Source organism: Antennarius striatus, chromosome 21 (assembly GCF_040054535.1).
Source record: "Antennarius striatus isolate MH-2024 chromosome 21, ASM4005453v1, whole genome shotgun sequence".
Taxonomy (NCBI): Eukaryota; Metazoa; Chordata; class Actinopteri; order Lophiiformes; family Antennariidae; genus Antennarius; species Antennarius striatus.
In genome coordinates, this window is record NC_090796.1 from 17,879,120 (window position 1) to 17,892,500 (window position 13,381).

The 13,381-nt window shown below is 47.0% G+C and overlaps 2 protein-coding genes across 4 annotated transcripts; one reads left to right on the plus strand and one right to left on the minus strand.

The window, feature by feature from the left end:
- Nucleotides 1–14: 14 nt before the first annotated feature.
- rpp30 (ribonuclease P/MRP 30 subunit) lies at nt 15–3,078 on the plus strand. Of its 3 annotated transcripts, none has more exons than XR_011034015.1 (12): nt 26–332; nt 688–746; nt 811–867; nt 939–1,004; nt 1,161–1,232; nt 1,332–1,421; nt 1,896–2,012; nt 2,102–2,131; nt 2,239–2,276; nt 2,545–2,624; nt 2,705–2,799; nt 2,880–3,022. XR_011034015.1 is itself a non-coding variant. In XM_068304891.1 (12 exons), the coding sequence occupies exons 1-12, from the start codon at nt 251–253 to the stop codon at nt 2,948–2,950; spliced, it is 852 nt and encodes a 283-aa protein (XP_068160992.1). In that variant the 5' UTR covers nt 33–250; the 3' UTR covers nt 2,951–3,078. The 3 variants fall into 3 exon arrangements, 2 of the variants coding, with proteins under 2 accessions (XP_068160993.1, XP_068160992.1); XM_068304891.1 differs by having other exon boundaries at nt 33–332; nt 2,710–2,799; nt 2,880–3,078; XM_068304892.1 differs by lacking the exon at nt 811–867 and having other exon boundaries at nt 15–332; nt 2,710–2,799; nt 2,880–3,078.
- On the minus strand, nt 3,045–5,217 carry si:ch211-221j21.3 (uncharacterized). Its single transcript, XM_068304893.1, has 4 exons — nt 5,019–5,217; nt 4,135–4,230; nt 3,959–4,018; nt 3,045–3,868 (listed from the first exon to the last, which is right to left on the minus strand). Exons 1-4 carry the CDS (start codon nt 5,079–5,081, stop codon nt 3,839–3,841), a joined length of 249 nt encoding a protein of 82 aa, XP_068160994.1. The 5' UTR covers nt 5,082–5,217; the 3' UTR covers nt 3,045–3,838.
- Between the last annotated feature and the right edge of the window lie 8,164 nt (nt 5,218–13,381).

Consider the following 13,381-nt stretch of genomic DNA (forward strand, 5'->3'; position numbering starts at 1 on the left):
GGCGTGTATTATTACACGTTATTAAATACATTATTTTATATTATTATCATTCAGGTTCTGTCCGGTGAATCATCCGTTAATCTCTTTTAACGTCTTTTGATCTTGACTCCAAACGTTTGATTTGAGAACGGGGCGTAACTCCGTCATGAGCTCGAGCCGGCTCAACGTGAAGCGACACGCCCCCTGACGGACTACAGTTCCCATCAGGCCGTTCGCTCGACCCCGCGTGTCTGTCGCCACGCGCAGCATCATGTCCGTGTTCATGGACCTGAACCTGAGCCCCAGCGGGGACCAGACGCGCCTGCGGGCTCTGGTGGAGACCGCAGCCCACCGTGAGTGTCCTCGTCCTGGCGCCGGGCCGGAGGAGCCCCCGCTCTGCCGCGGGACGCTAACTCAGCTAGCATAGCGGCAGTAGCGGCGCTTCCGGCCGCCATAAACACGGTAACAGAACCGGAGCGGTGACAGAACCGGAAGTCGCGCTCCCTGTGTGTTCCTGGGGGTTCACAAACCGGAAGGCGTAAAATATTCCCGTTAAAAACAAGAAACTGTCGGAAATATCATTAACCGTTAACGCGCCGGTGAGACGCTCCGCCCCGGAACCGAACCGTCAGAACGTGATGTCACAAGGTGATCAATAGCTGATCGGAGGTGATCAGTAGCTGATGGTCTTTCTCCTGCTTCCTACAGTGGGTTTCTCCACCGTCGCCATCAACCACGTGTTCCAGCCCACTGCTAAGAAGAGACAGGTGAGCTCACCTGGACCAGCCCACGACCTTTACTTTGGAACTGTCACTGACTTCCTGTTTGCAGGAGATCCCGTCGCCTACAGCCGTCAGCGATCTGATTGGCGGGCTGCCGGTGGTTCAGGTGATGATGATGATGATGATGATGATGACGCCGCCGTCTGTCTCACTAACGCCCACCTGTCTGTCTGACAGGGCCGTTCTCGTCCAATCAGAGTGCTGAACAGGTTGACCATCATCATGTCAGACGCCGCCCACTTTGTGAGTGTGGGTCCTGCTGTCCGTCAGGGCCGTCCTCTGAGCTGCCTGTCAGAGGCCTGACGGTCAGCTGGCCGTGACCACCACCCGCTCTGACACAGCTACAAGTTCACCTGTAACAGGTGTGTGTGTGTGTGTGTGTGTGTGTGTGTGTGTCAGAGACCAGCCGCTGCAGAGTACCGGGGGTTCGACCTGCTGGCCGTCCAGCCGACCACAGACAAACTTTTCCACGTGAGACCACTGACAGCCGTCACACCAACATGCAGAAGAACATGTGTCCAAACACACGCTAACGGCCCGCTGTGTGTGTGTGTGTGTGTGCGTCTGCAGGCAGCCTGTATGACGTATGACGTCGACATCGTCTGTATCCCAGTGACAGAGAAGCTCCCCTTCCTGTTTAAGAGAGCGCCGGTCAACGGGGTGACACTCTAGACTAGTGTGTGTGTGTGTGTGTGTGTCTAAGTGTGTGTGTGTGTGTGTGTGTGTGTCTAAGTGTGTGTGTGTGTCTAAGTGTGTGTGTGTCTAAGTGTGTGTGTGTGTGTCTAAGTGTGTGTGTGTCTAAGTGTGTGTGTGTGTGTCTAAGTGTGTGTGTGTGTGTGTGTGTCTAAGTGTGTGTGTCTAAGTGTGTGTGTCTAAGTGTGTGTGTGTGTGTGTGTGTGTCTAAGTGTGTGTGTGTGTGTGTGTGTGTGTGTCTATATTAGTGTGTGTGTGTGTGTGTGTGTCTATATTAGTGTGTGTATGTGTGTGTCTATATTAGTGTGTGTGTGTGTGTGTGTGTATATTAGTGTGTGTGTGTGTGTCTATACTGTATTAGTGTGTTTTTGTGTGTGTGTGTGTCTATATTAATGTGTGCGTGCGCGTCTAAATGTGTGTGTGTGTGTGTGTGCGTGTGAGGCGGTGGACAGGGGCGTGGTCTTTGAGCTCTCCTACTCGGCCGCCATCAGAGACTCCACCCTGAGGCGCTACACCCTGGCTAACGCTAACGCGCTGGTGGAAGCCTGCAGAGGGAAGGTACGTCCATCGGGCTTCCTGTAGGCGGGGCCAGTGTGATGTCAGAGGGGCGGGGCCTGGGACTCACCTGTCATGCTTTGGTTTTTCAGAATGTGATCGTGTCCAGCGCAGCGGAGAAGGTCGGTCGTTCCTTCCTGTCCGTCGTGTGTCAGTAGAGAGGCTGATTGATCTGTCATCAATAAGGCTGAGCTGATCGATTAATAATCAATATTGTGTGTGTCCTCAGCCACTGGAGCTCAGAGGCCCCAATGACATCACCAACCTGTATCCTTCAGTGGCTGGCTCCGCCCAGCAGCTACCTGTTGACCCTAGTGACACACGTCACATGTTATTACTACATATTACATGTAATTACTTCCACATCTCATTACATCTCATTACCACCACGTTATTACATGTTATTGCTACCTCTTATTACATATTACTACATGTTACTACCACATTACTACGTTATTACTACATGTCATTACTACCCCATGTTATTACTACCTGTTCCTGCCCCTCCCACCTGTTGTCCTGATTGGCTGCTCAGAGCTCTGCTGTTCGGTTTGTGTGAGGGTGACGCTAAAGCAGCCGTTTCCTCCAGCTGCCGCTCAGCAGTCCTACACGCAGGTCAGTGTCCTACTGGTGTTACTACAATAATACACACAGCCACGTGTACGAGTGTGTGTGTGTCTTTGTGTGTGTGTGAGACCAGAGACCAGACGCACAGCGTCAGGGGCCATCTCCACCCTGAGGAGCTTCAGTGACTCCTCCAGCCAGCAGGAGGCTCCACCTGCAGCAGCCGGTAGGTTCTCTGGACAGAACCCACTGGGGAACCTACTGATCAATCACAGCACTGATTAGTTGATTGGCTGTTTGTGACAGGTGACGATCCTGTAGCCAAGAGAGTCAAACTGGACCCCGCCCCCCACCTTGCGCTGCCCTCACCTGAGTGACAGAAGAGGAGGGCGGAGCCTGCAGACATCTGAATAGAGAACTCTTTTTGCGGTTAAAAATCATTTGTTGTCAATAAAGTTATCGGACCTCAGATCAGTTCTGACACATTTATTTGCAATCAGTACAAAAGCTGCGCTGTGATTGGTCCGTGCTGACGCCGGACCCCACCTCATTAAACGGATTCATTTCAGTCACATTCATAAAAAGATTGGAAAATAGAGAATCTGCATCATAAAAATATCACCTGTAGCACCGCCCTCTGAACGGGGCGCCGCCCAGACAAACAATGCCCTGATTGGATTGGCAGGAAGTGTAAAAAACAAACGGGAAGCTATGCTAACACTGAGGACTCTGGAGGCTGAGAGATACGTTTCCATAGCAACAACCACCAACTGTTGCCCTTCTCAAGCTGATTAGCCTCGATGCTAATGTGCGCAGCGTTAGCCTCACAGCTCCAGAAGGAGATGTTAGCAGTGAGGCTAACGCTGCTCCTGTTAGCAGCGATGCTAAAGCTGCTCCTAACATTCCTGCTCCAAGCTACTGTGCAGGTGCGTTCAGGTACACGTGTACATGTGATAACCAGGTTGATTACCATGGAAACGGAAGAGGTTCCAGACCATGGTAAACAATAACAACAACAATAACAATCATGAGGTTGAAGGGCCAGAATCTGATTGGACACCTGATTGTTCTGTAAGTCATGAGGTCATGATGACATCATCCAGTAGGAGTGAAGCAGGAATCTCATTGGACGGATGTCAGGTGTCTGTTGTTTGCAGGTGACTTTAGGACGACCCAGATATGCTTCAGGAGGTCAGGGGTCACCAGGAGGAGGAGCCATCATCTCCAGGAGGAGGAGCCATCATCTCCAGGAGGAGGAGCCAACCTCATGGGCCCATGATGTGGTTGATGTGACCCTGAGACAGGAGAACAGTCTGATGAAGACTCCTGTGTCTCAGACACACACACACACACACACACACACACACACACACACACACACACACCGGTTCTCCTCCAAGACATCGGGGGCAGCAGAGCGGAGGTCTGGGTTGACCGACACCGACCTGCATCAACACAACCAATCAACAGACGGTTCAACCTGAAGAACTCCTACAACCAGTCTCCTCCTCCTCTCCTTCATGACGTCACACATTGACCCCTTAATGACGACGACACCCACCTGCGGTTCCTTCTGCTGATTGGCCACAGGGAACGGACTGGAGGTTTCCATTGGACAGTCCACTGCCAGAAGCTCCACCTCCAAACATGTTCGCTTCTGAAAACAATCACCATCGTCATCATCACCACCACCACCATCATCATCACCACCATCATCATCATCATCACCACCATCATCATCATCACCACCATCATCATCACCACCATCACCATCATCATCATCATCACCACCATCATCATCATCATCACCACCATCATCATCATCACCATCATCATCATCACCATCATCATCATCATCACCACCATCACCATCATCATCATCATCACCATCATCATCACCACCATCATCATCATCACCATCACCATCACCATCATCATCATCATCACCATCATCATCACCACCACCATCATCATCACCACCATCATCATCACCACCATCACCATCATCATCATCATCACCACCATCATCATCACCACCATCATCATCATCATCACCATCACCATCATCATCATCATCACCATCATCACCATCATCATCATCATCACCATCATCATCATCACCATCATCATCATCAAATAAGTAAATGTAGTGATCCTCTGTTTACCTGTTTACACGTGTTATTAATACTTGTTATAATAAAGATAAATACATTCCTACAGGACTAATCGAGATCGATTATCATCATCATTGAATGATGAGCCGGTTCCTGATCGATATGCCGTCGGTAGACCGGAAGTGGTTCGTGTGCAGACAGAATGATCACGTTTAGGTTACTGATTAGCATTAGCCCTGATAGCCAGTCAGGTAAATCGATCAATGATTTAGCCATCAAACAGTATCGATCACTTCACTGAGGAAGAGGAGTCCAGACCTTCATCACTCACCGCTCTGAGGTTGCGCGGCTCCACCTCTACGCTCCTCTTCCTTAGCAGGCTAGCACACTGCATGCTAGCAGCTAGCTGCGTCCGTCCTGAACGCTGGCAGCTAGCCGGGCTAGCTAGCGCGTTAGCTGAGACTCCAGAGGGCCGTCCGCTCGGTGAGCCGGGGGCCGGGGACCAGGGGCCGGGGGCCGGGGACCAGGGGCCGGGGGCCGGGGGCCGGGGGCCGGGGGCCGGGTGTTCGCTGCTCTTACCGTCCTTCTGACGCCCGGCAGCTTTTCAAAAGGCACGCGGAGAGCATCACCACTTCCGGTTCCGGCCCGGTGAAGTAAAAGCACCGTCGTTTCTGCTCTGTTAGGACTCTACGACCCAATCTTATTTTGAAATCTGAATAAAACCGGAAGTGTGCAACCTTTACTTTACGTCTGGTGTGGAACTCTCTTCCGCTGGCTCCCAGTTCAAATGGGGTGACGTCACAGTGGAGTCATCCAATGGCAGCGAGCGCTTATTCTCACGAGATTTGGACTTTATATTGTTGTTGTTGGTGGTGTTCTTATCATTGTAGTAAGAGTGGTGATCTTAATCACAACAACAACAACAACAACAACAACAACAACCACGACAAGCCGCGCCACAATCATGTGGTTCTGGTCCCCCGGACACAGATGAGGCTGCGACATCAGTCCGTGACCGCCAGGGGGCAGCGGAGCACCGGTATGAACACCCGTTACCGGGACTCAATCCGACCGGAAACAGATGCGGTCAAACCAGAGGAATGAAGGAGGTTAGTACAAATTAAAGTGTGGGGGGAGAGAGAGGGAGAGATAGACAGACAGACAGACAGACAGACAGACAGACAGACAGACAGACAGACACAGACAGACAGACAGACAGACAGACACAGACAGACAGACAGACAGACAGACAGACAGACAGACAGACAGACAGACAGACAGACAGACAGACAGACAGACAGACAGACCACCCCGTCTCTCCAGAGACTCTCCACTGAGTGAAGCTGTTTGAACAAATGGAGCGAAAGAACAAGACAGAAAGTCAGAGTGAAAAATAACATTTAATCATCCCTCCATCATCCATCCTCATCCCTCCATCATCCATCTTCATCACTCCATCATCCATCCTCATCCCCCCATCATTCATCCATCATCCTTTCATCATCCATCCATCATCCATCTTCCTCCCACCATCATCCATCTTCATCCCTCCATCATCCATTATCCCTCCATCATCCATCCATCATCTCTCCATCATCCATCCATCATCCTTCCATCATCCCTCCATCATCCATCCTCATCCCCCCATCATTCATCCATCAACCTTCCATCATCCCGCCATCATCCATCTTCATCCCTCCATCATCCATCCATCCATCATCCCTCCATCATCCATCTTCATCCCCCCATCATTCATCCATCATCCCTCCATCATCCTTCCATCATCCCTCCATCATCCTTCCATCATCCTTCCATCATCCTTCCATCATCCTTCCATCATCCCTCCATCATCCCTCCATCATCCCTCCATCATCCCTCCATCATCCTTCCATCATCCTTCCATCATCCCTCCATCATCCATCCATCCATCATCCCTCCATCATCCATCTTCATCCCCCCATCATTCATCCATCATCCCTCCATCATCCTTCCATCATCCCTCCATCATCCCTCCATCATCCCTCCTCCTTCTCCTCTCTTGCGTTGAATCTGTTTTTCTACCCATAATGATCAGATATTGATCAGCTTGTCTAACCGGAGGAAACATTAACCTGAACACCTGTTTTTGTGCGTGCGTGTGTGTGTGTGTGTGTGTGTGTGTGTGTGTGTGTGTGTGTGTGTGTGTGTGTGTGTGTGTGTTTTACATCTCGGATTGATAGGTCTGACTGTTCTTTGATTGATTACCCTCCAACCAACCACAGTCTGATGTGTCGACCACCACAGTGTGTGTGTGTGTGTGTGTGTGTGTGTGTGTGTGTGTGTGTGTGTGTGTGTGTGTGTGTGTGTGTGTGTCAGCAAACTCTGTGAGCTGTGACGGCTCTATTACAGTGTGAGGTCGTTGGCCGTGGGCGGGGTCAGAGGTCAGATGACCCCGCCCACACAGACTAACACTTGATGGCTGAGCTCAGGACCGATGGAGCGTCTGATGGTCGTTGTGGTCAGTGGGGGGCGCTAGTGAGCGGAACTCACTGAGGAGGTTAAACTTCTTACGACATAAAGGACGTTCACTAAAAACACACTAAACGACACGCCTGTTGTGATCACGTGTTGTGGTGTGTGATGTCTCATCCTTTAAGTGTTCAGTGTTTGAATACGTGTCTTTACTGCGTTCTACACACCAGGTGAAAACTAGCCTCCTGGCTAATCCAGGCTTTTTTAACCTGCGTAATCACGTGTTTTATAGAACTCTATTGTCTGCTTTCAGATAAACTAAAATCACTTCAATGATCAGGTTATTGATCAGTTTAGTTTAGGCGTAAATCTGATGCTGAGGAAACTTTTCCATAATATTTAAGTTTAAAATGAAGTGTAAGTAAATAAAGTTAAAGTAAATAAAGTGTAAGTAAATAAAGTGTAAGTAAATAAAGTTAAAGTAAATAAAGTTAAAGTAAATAAAGTGTAAGTAAATAAAGTTAAAGTAAATAAAGTGTAAGTAAATAAAGTTAAAGTAAATAAAGTTAAAGTAAATAAAGTTAAAGTAAATAAAGTTAAAGTAAATAAAGTTAAAGTAAATAAAGTTAAAGTAAATAAAGTTAAAGTAAATAAAGTTAAAGTAAATAAAGTTAAAGTAAATAAAGTGTAAGTAAATAAAGTTAAAGTAAATAAAGTGTAAGTAAATAAAGTTAAAGTAAATAAAGTTAAAGTAAATAAAGTTAAAGTAAATAAAGTTAAAGTAAATAAAGTTAAAGTAAATAAAGTTAAAGTAAATAAAGTGTAAGTAAATAAAGTGTAAGTAAATAAAGTTAAAGTAAATAAAGTTAAAGTAAATAAAGTTAAAGTAAATAAAGTTAAAGTAAATAAAGTTAAAGTAAATAAAGTTAAAGTAAATAAAGTTAAAGTAAATAAAGTTAAAGTAAATAAAGTTAAAGTAAATAAAGTGTCCTGATGGCTCAGCTTTACTGAGTCTATATATAAATAATACGCAACATGTGCATTCAAACAAAAGACACACGCACACGCACGCACGCGCACACACACACACACACACACACACACACACACACACACACACACACACACACACACACAGGTAAATCAATGAACACATTCACCTGAAAGTCAACTTTGAGGAGGAGACGACAACAGGAAGCTGTTCCCTGGAGGACGGACCAATCGTGGCGGCAGACGGTGGTTGTCATGACGACCATCTGATGCTCGTTAGCAGCAGCGGCGTCCTGTCGATCACGGAGAGGAAGAGGATAGATGAAGGCTGGCATTGATTTCCTGTCATGTTTCATCAGAAGGAATAAATAACTGGAGCCTCTCAGCTTCTCCGTTTCAGTCAGCTTCAATCCAGTCATTCACACGGATCAAACGGATCAAACCGGTTCAAACTGGATCAAACCGGTTCAAACCGGTTCAAACTGGATCAAACCGGTTCAAACTGGTTCAAACTGGATCAACAACTTCAAACCGGTTCAAACCAGATCAAACTAGTTCAAACCGGTTCAAACCAGTTCAAAACAGTTCAGACAGGATCAAACCACCTTAAACCGGCTAAAACCGGTTTCCATCGTTCTGAACTGACCAATCACAAACCTATAACTGATACGATCAATCAGTCTTCCTGCAGCTGCAGTCCTCCGGCCGTCCTGACGGGGGAGCTGAGGAGGTGATTAAAACATGGATTGGGAAATTGGTGCGAGTTTGACCTGGGGGGTCAGAGGTCACGTGAGTGTGTGTGTGTGTGTGTCAGTGTGTGTGTCAGTGTGTGTGTCAGTGTGTGTGTCAGTGTGTGTGTCTGTGTTGCTCCTCTCTCTCTCTGTCATTGTGATGCTCGCTCGACCATTCCACCGATTGGTCGAGGGTCAGGAACCTGCGGGTCCGGACCCCATGAGAGACTCACACACACACACACACACACACACACACACACACACACACACACACACACACACACACACACACACACACACACACACAGACAGACACACACACACACACACACACACACACACACACACACACACACACACACTTTGACGTTAGAGGGAAGTAGAAGTGACAGTGGTCAGGTCTCACAGGAAACCCGTCTTCTCTCTACGGGTCATCTGATGTCGTCCTCGGACGTCCCACCAAGGGACTGTATGTAAATAAGTTGCCATGGCGACGTAGTCCGACTTAAAAAATAAAGATGAAAACTGTAAAAAGATGAAAATAATATTCAATCAGTCTGTCAGAAAATCTGAACGTATTAAAAACAAAACTATGGGTACAATAACAACAACAACAATAACAACAATAACAATAACAACAACAACAACAACAATAACAACAACAATAATAACAATAACAATATTAATAATAACATAATAATAACAATAATAATACTACATTAAATGTAATAACAACAGTTCAAACAGTTCATGAAACTCAATAATTTGAACAAAAATAGCAGAAACAGAACACAAAATTGTTAAAAATTCTACTTGATTTGACCTGAGTCGTATTTGATGAGAAATAAACAAACAAAAAACTTCATATCAGGTTTTATGAATCTGTCAGAATACATAAAGAAATACTGATAATAAATAAAAACCAGCTGTTACAGAGAATCTCAGTAAAACAAGCCTGAGCTCTCTGATTGGCTGAGGGGTTCATGGAGTTTCTGGCTGCAGATTCTACACCTGGAAAAGACATCAGAGAAGTCCTGGAGTAATGGCCATGATCCTGGAGAATCCTGGAAGGGTTTGGAGTCAAGGGACAGTTTGAGTCCAGACGTCAGAAGGAAGAACAAAGAGATGGACGAGGCTGGAAGCCACACACTCACACACACACACACACACACACTCACACACACACTCTCACACACACACACACACACACACACACACACACACACACACACACACACACACACACACACACACACACACACACACACACACACACACACACACAGAGACACACACACACACACTCACACACACACACACACACACTCACACACACACACTCTCACACACACACACACACACACACACACACACACACACACACACACACACACACACACAGAGACACAGAGACACACACACACACTCTCACACACACACACACACACACACACACACACACACACACACACACACACACACACACACACACACTCACACACACACACACACACACACACACACACACACACACACACACACACAGACACACACACACAGACACACACACACACACACACACACACACACACACACACACACACACACTCACACACACACACACACACACAGAGACACACACACACACTCACACACACACACACACACACACACACACACACACACACACACACACTCACACACACACACACACACACAGAGACACACACACACACTCACACACACACACACAGACACACACACACACACACACACACACACACACTCACACACACACACACACACAGACACACACACACAGACACACACACACAGACACACACACACACACACACACACACACACACACACACACACACACACACACAAGTAACCTTTGTTCTGTGTACACACTGATTTACTGATTTATGACGGCAGCAGCTTTAGTAACGCTACAAGGGACTGTTTCACCGCGTGAACCTGGACTTCAGATCCAGGTGTTCACAGATGATGACCCTCAGAGGTCAGAGGTCAACAGTTAATGAGACAGCGTTGAACCAAACTGCTGAGTCAGCTGACTGCGTCCTATCGACTGGGACTCCATCTGAGGATGAGTGGAGGGGTCAGAGGTCAGCTGACAGTCAACAGCATTAAGGGCTAAATTAGCAGCCGGTTTTTCATAGAGGCTCGGTAACGAGCTGCGACCTGACAACATGATGAATAACACACACACACACACACACACACACACACACACACACACACACACACACACACACACACACACACACACACACACACACACACACACACACACACACACACACCTGCAGTCAGTCAGATCAATGATCAATGAGACCAATCAGAGGAGGCTGGAGAACCCAAAGAAGGGGGCGTGGCCCAAAAGAGACGACCAATAAAGAGTTCAGGGCAGGTTCCAGTCCCCCAGGCTGGGTCTGGATCCGTGAGGCGGGAACTCATCACAGGAAACAAACATCTACCCCTCCATCCATCATCCATCCACCCGTCCTCCCCTCAGAGTTAGTCAGTTAGTTAGTTAGTAAGTTAGTTAGCTTGTTGGTAAGTTAGTTGGTTAGTTAATTGGTTAGTTAGTTAGTTGGTTAGTTAGTTGGTCAGTTTGTTAGTTAGCTAGTTGGTTAGTTAGTAAATTGGTTAATTGGTTAGTTAGTTAGCTAGTTGGTTAGTCAGTTAATTAGTTAGCTAGTTGGTTAGTTAGTTAGATAGCTAGTTGGTCAGGTAGTTAGCTAGTTGGTTAGTTAGTCAGTTAGTTAGTTGGTTAGTAAGCTAGTTGTTTAGTTAGATAGTTGGTTAGTTAGTTAGCTAGTTAGTAGGTAAGTTAATTGGTTAGTTAGTTGGTTAGTTAGTTGGTTGGTTAGTTATTTGGTTAGTTGGTTAGCTAGCTAGTTGATTAGTTAGTTAGTTGGATAGTTAGTTGGTTAGTTAGCTAGTTGGTTAGTTAGTTGGTTAATCAGTTAGTTGGTTAGTTGGTAAGTTAGTTGGTTATTTGGTTAGTTAGTTAATTGGTTAGTTGGTTAGTTAGTTATTTGGTTAGTTAGTTGGTTAGCTAGCTAGTTGGTTAGTTAGTTAGTTAGTTAGCTAGTTGGTAAGTTGGTTAGTTAATTGGTTAGTTAGTCAGTTAGTTGGTCAGTTGGTAAGTTAGTTGGTTAGTTAGTTGGTTAGCTAGCTAGTTGGTTAGTTGGTTGGTTAGTTAGTCAGTTACTTAGTAAGTAAGCTAGTTGGTTAGTTAGCTAGTTGGTTAGTTAGGTAGATAGTTGGTTAGTTGGTTAGTTAGTTAGTTAGTTAGTTAGTTAGTTAGTTAGTTAATTAGTTAGTACCCTGGTGATGTCATGCTGGCTGATGGTCCTGTTGCTATGGAACTGGTCTTGGTCCAGCTCGTACTGGTGGGGGCGTGGCAGACTGTGATGGTGACTTTCTGAGTGTGAGGCGGCTGTCAGTCTTCCAGATGACACTAGTGTCCAGCTCACTAGAGCTCTGTTTGATTTGTCGTCCAGTGTGATAGCCACACCCTGCTCACAGCGGTCCTCAGGTTCAGACCAGGGGGTATGGAACTGGCCCGCAACGGGGGGCCAGACCCACCCAGCGCTCCTCCTGAAGGCCAGCGATGGTGACAGGGGGGCCACCTCTTGCCCCAGGAGGGGCTCTGCAGCAGGCGTGTTGGGGGTCAGGATGTTCCTGGTGTGACTCATTGATGATCTCAGTAGATCAGGGGGGGTCGTGTCCAAGTGAGGGTCTGGTAGATCACCTGTTACCTGGTCAGATAGATAGATAGATAGATAGATAGATAGATAGATAGATAGATAGATAGATAGATAGATAGATAGATAGATAGATAGATAGATAGATAGATAGATAGATAGATAGATAGATAGATAGATAGATAGATAGATAGATAGATAGATAGATAGATAGATTCTTCTGCGCATGCGCGAGCAGGCTGCGGTTTCCTCTGCTCAGAGCGAGTTTGTTTGCATAATTTTGCGTTTTTTTCTATGTTTCTGTGTGTATTTTTCTAACGTTAAATTTAGATAATGTATAGTAATATGCTGGTGTACTCCAGGGAGGAGTTGATGTCCATGAGGGTCAAAGGAGACCCCGCAACACGCGATCTCATCCCCCTGAGCTCCGACGGAGATATCGCGGATGCCGAGCGGGTCGAGTTGAAAGGACTAGACTAACGGCTAGAGCCGCTAACCGGAGGAGAGTCAAGCCCTCCGTCCCCCCCCTCCGTCATCATGGGGAACGTGAACTCTCTACCCAACAAGGTGGACGAACTGACGGCGCTGTGCAGGACTGATCATCGCTACCGGGAGACCAGCTGGTCGGTGTTCTCAGAGACGTGGCTAACTGGCGACGTGCCGGACGCTAACGTCGGACTAACCGGCTTCTCCTCCGTCCGAGCGGACCGGGACACGAACACCGCCGGTAAGAAGAAAGGAGGTGGATTAATCATCTACACCAACGATAGATGGTGCCATCC

Excerpts from the sequence above, each read along its gene's own strand:
- rpp30 (XM_068304891.1), top strand. The coding sequence starts at position 251 with ATGTCCGTGTTCATGGACCTGAACCTGAGCCCCAGCGGGGACCAGACG. Across the intron at positions 1,422-1,895 it reads AGAGAGCGCCGGTCAACGGG|GCGGTGGACAGGGGCGTGGT; the intron begins GTGACACTCTAG and ends TGTGCGTGTGAG. Across the intron at positions 2,132-2,238 it reads TGTCCAGCGCAGCGGAGAAG|CCACTGGAGCTCAGAGGCCC; the intron begins GTCGGTCGTTCC and ends GTGTGTCCTCAG.
- si:ch211-221j21.3 (XM_068304893.1), bottom strand. The coding sequence starts at position 5,081 with ATGCAGTGTGCTAGCCTGCTAAGGAAGAGGAGCGTAGAGGTGGAGCCG. Across the intron at positions 4,019-4,134 it reads ATCAGCAGAAGGAACCGCAG|GTCGGTGTCGGTCAACCCAG; the intron begins GTGGGTGTCGTC and ends GTGTTGATGCAG. Across the intron at positions 3,869-3,958 it reads GATGTCTTGGAGGAGAACCG|GGTCACATCAACCACATCAT; the intron begins GTGTGTGTGTGT and ends CTCCTGTCTCAG.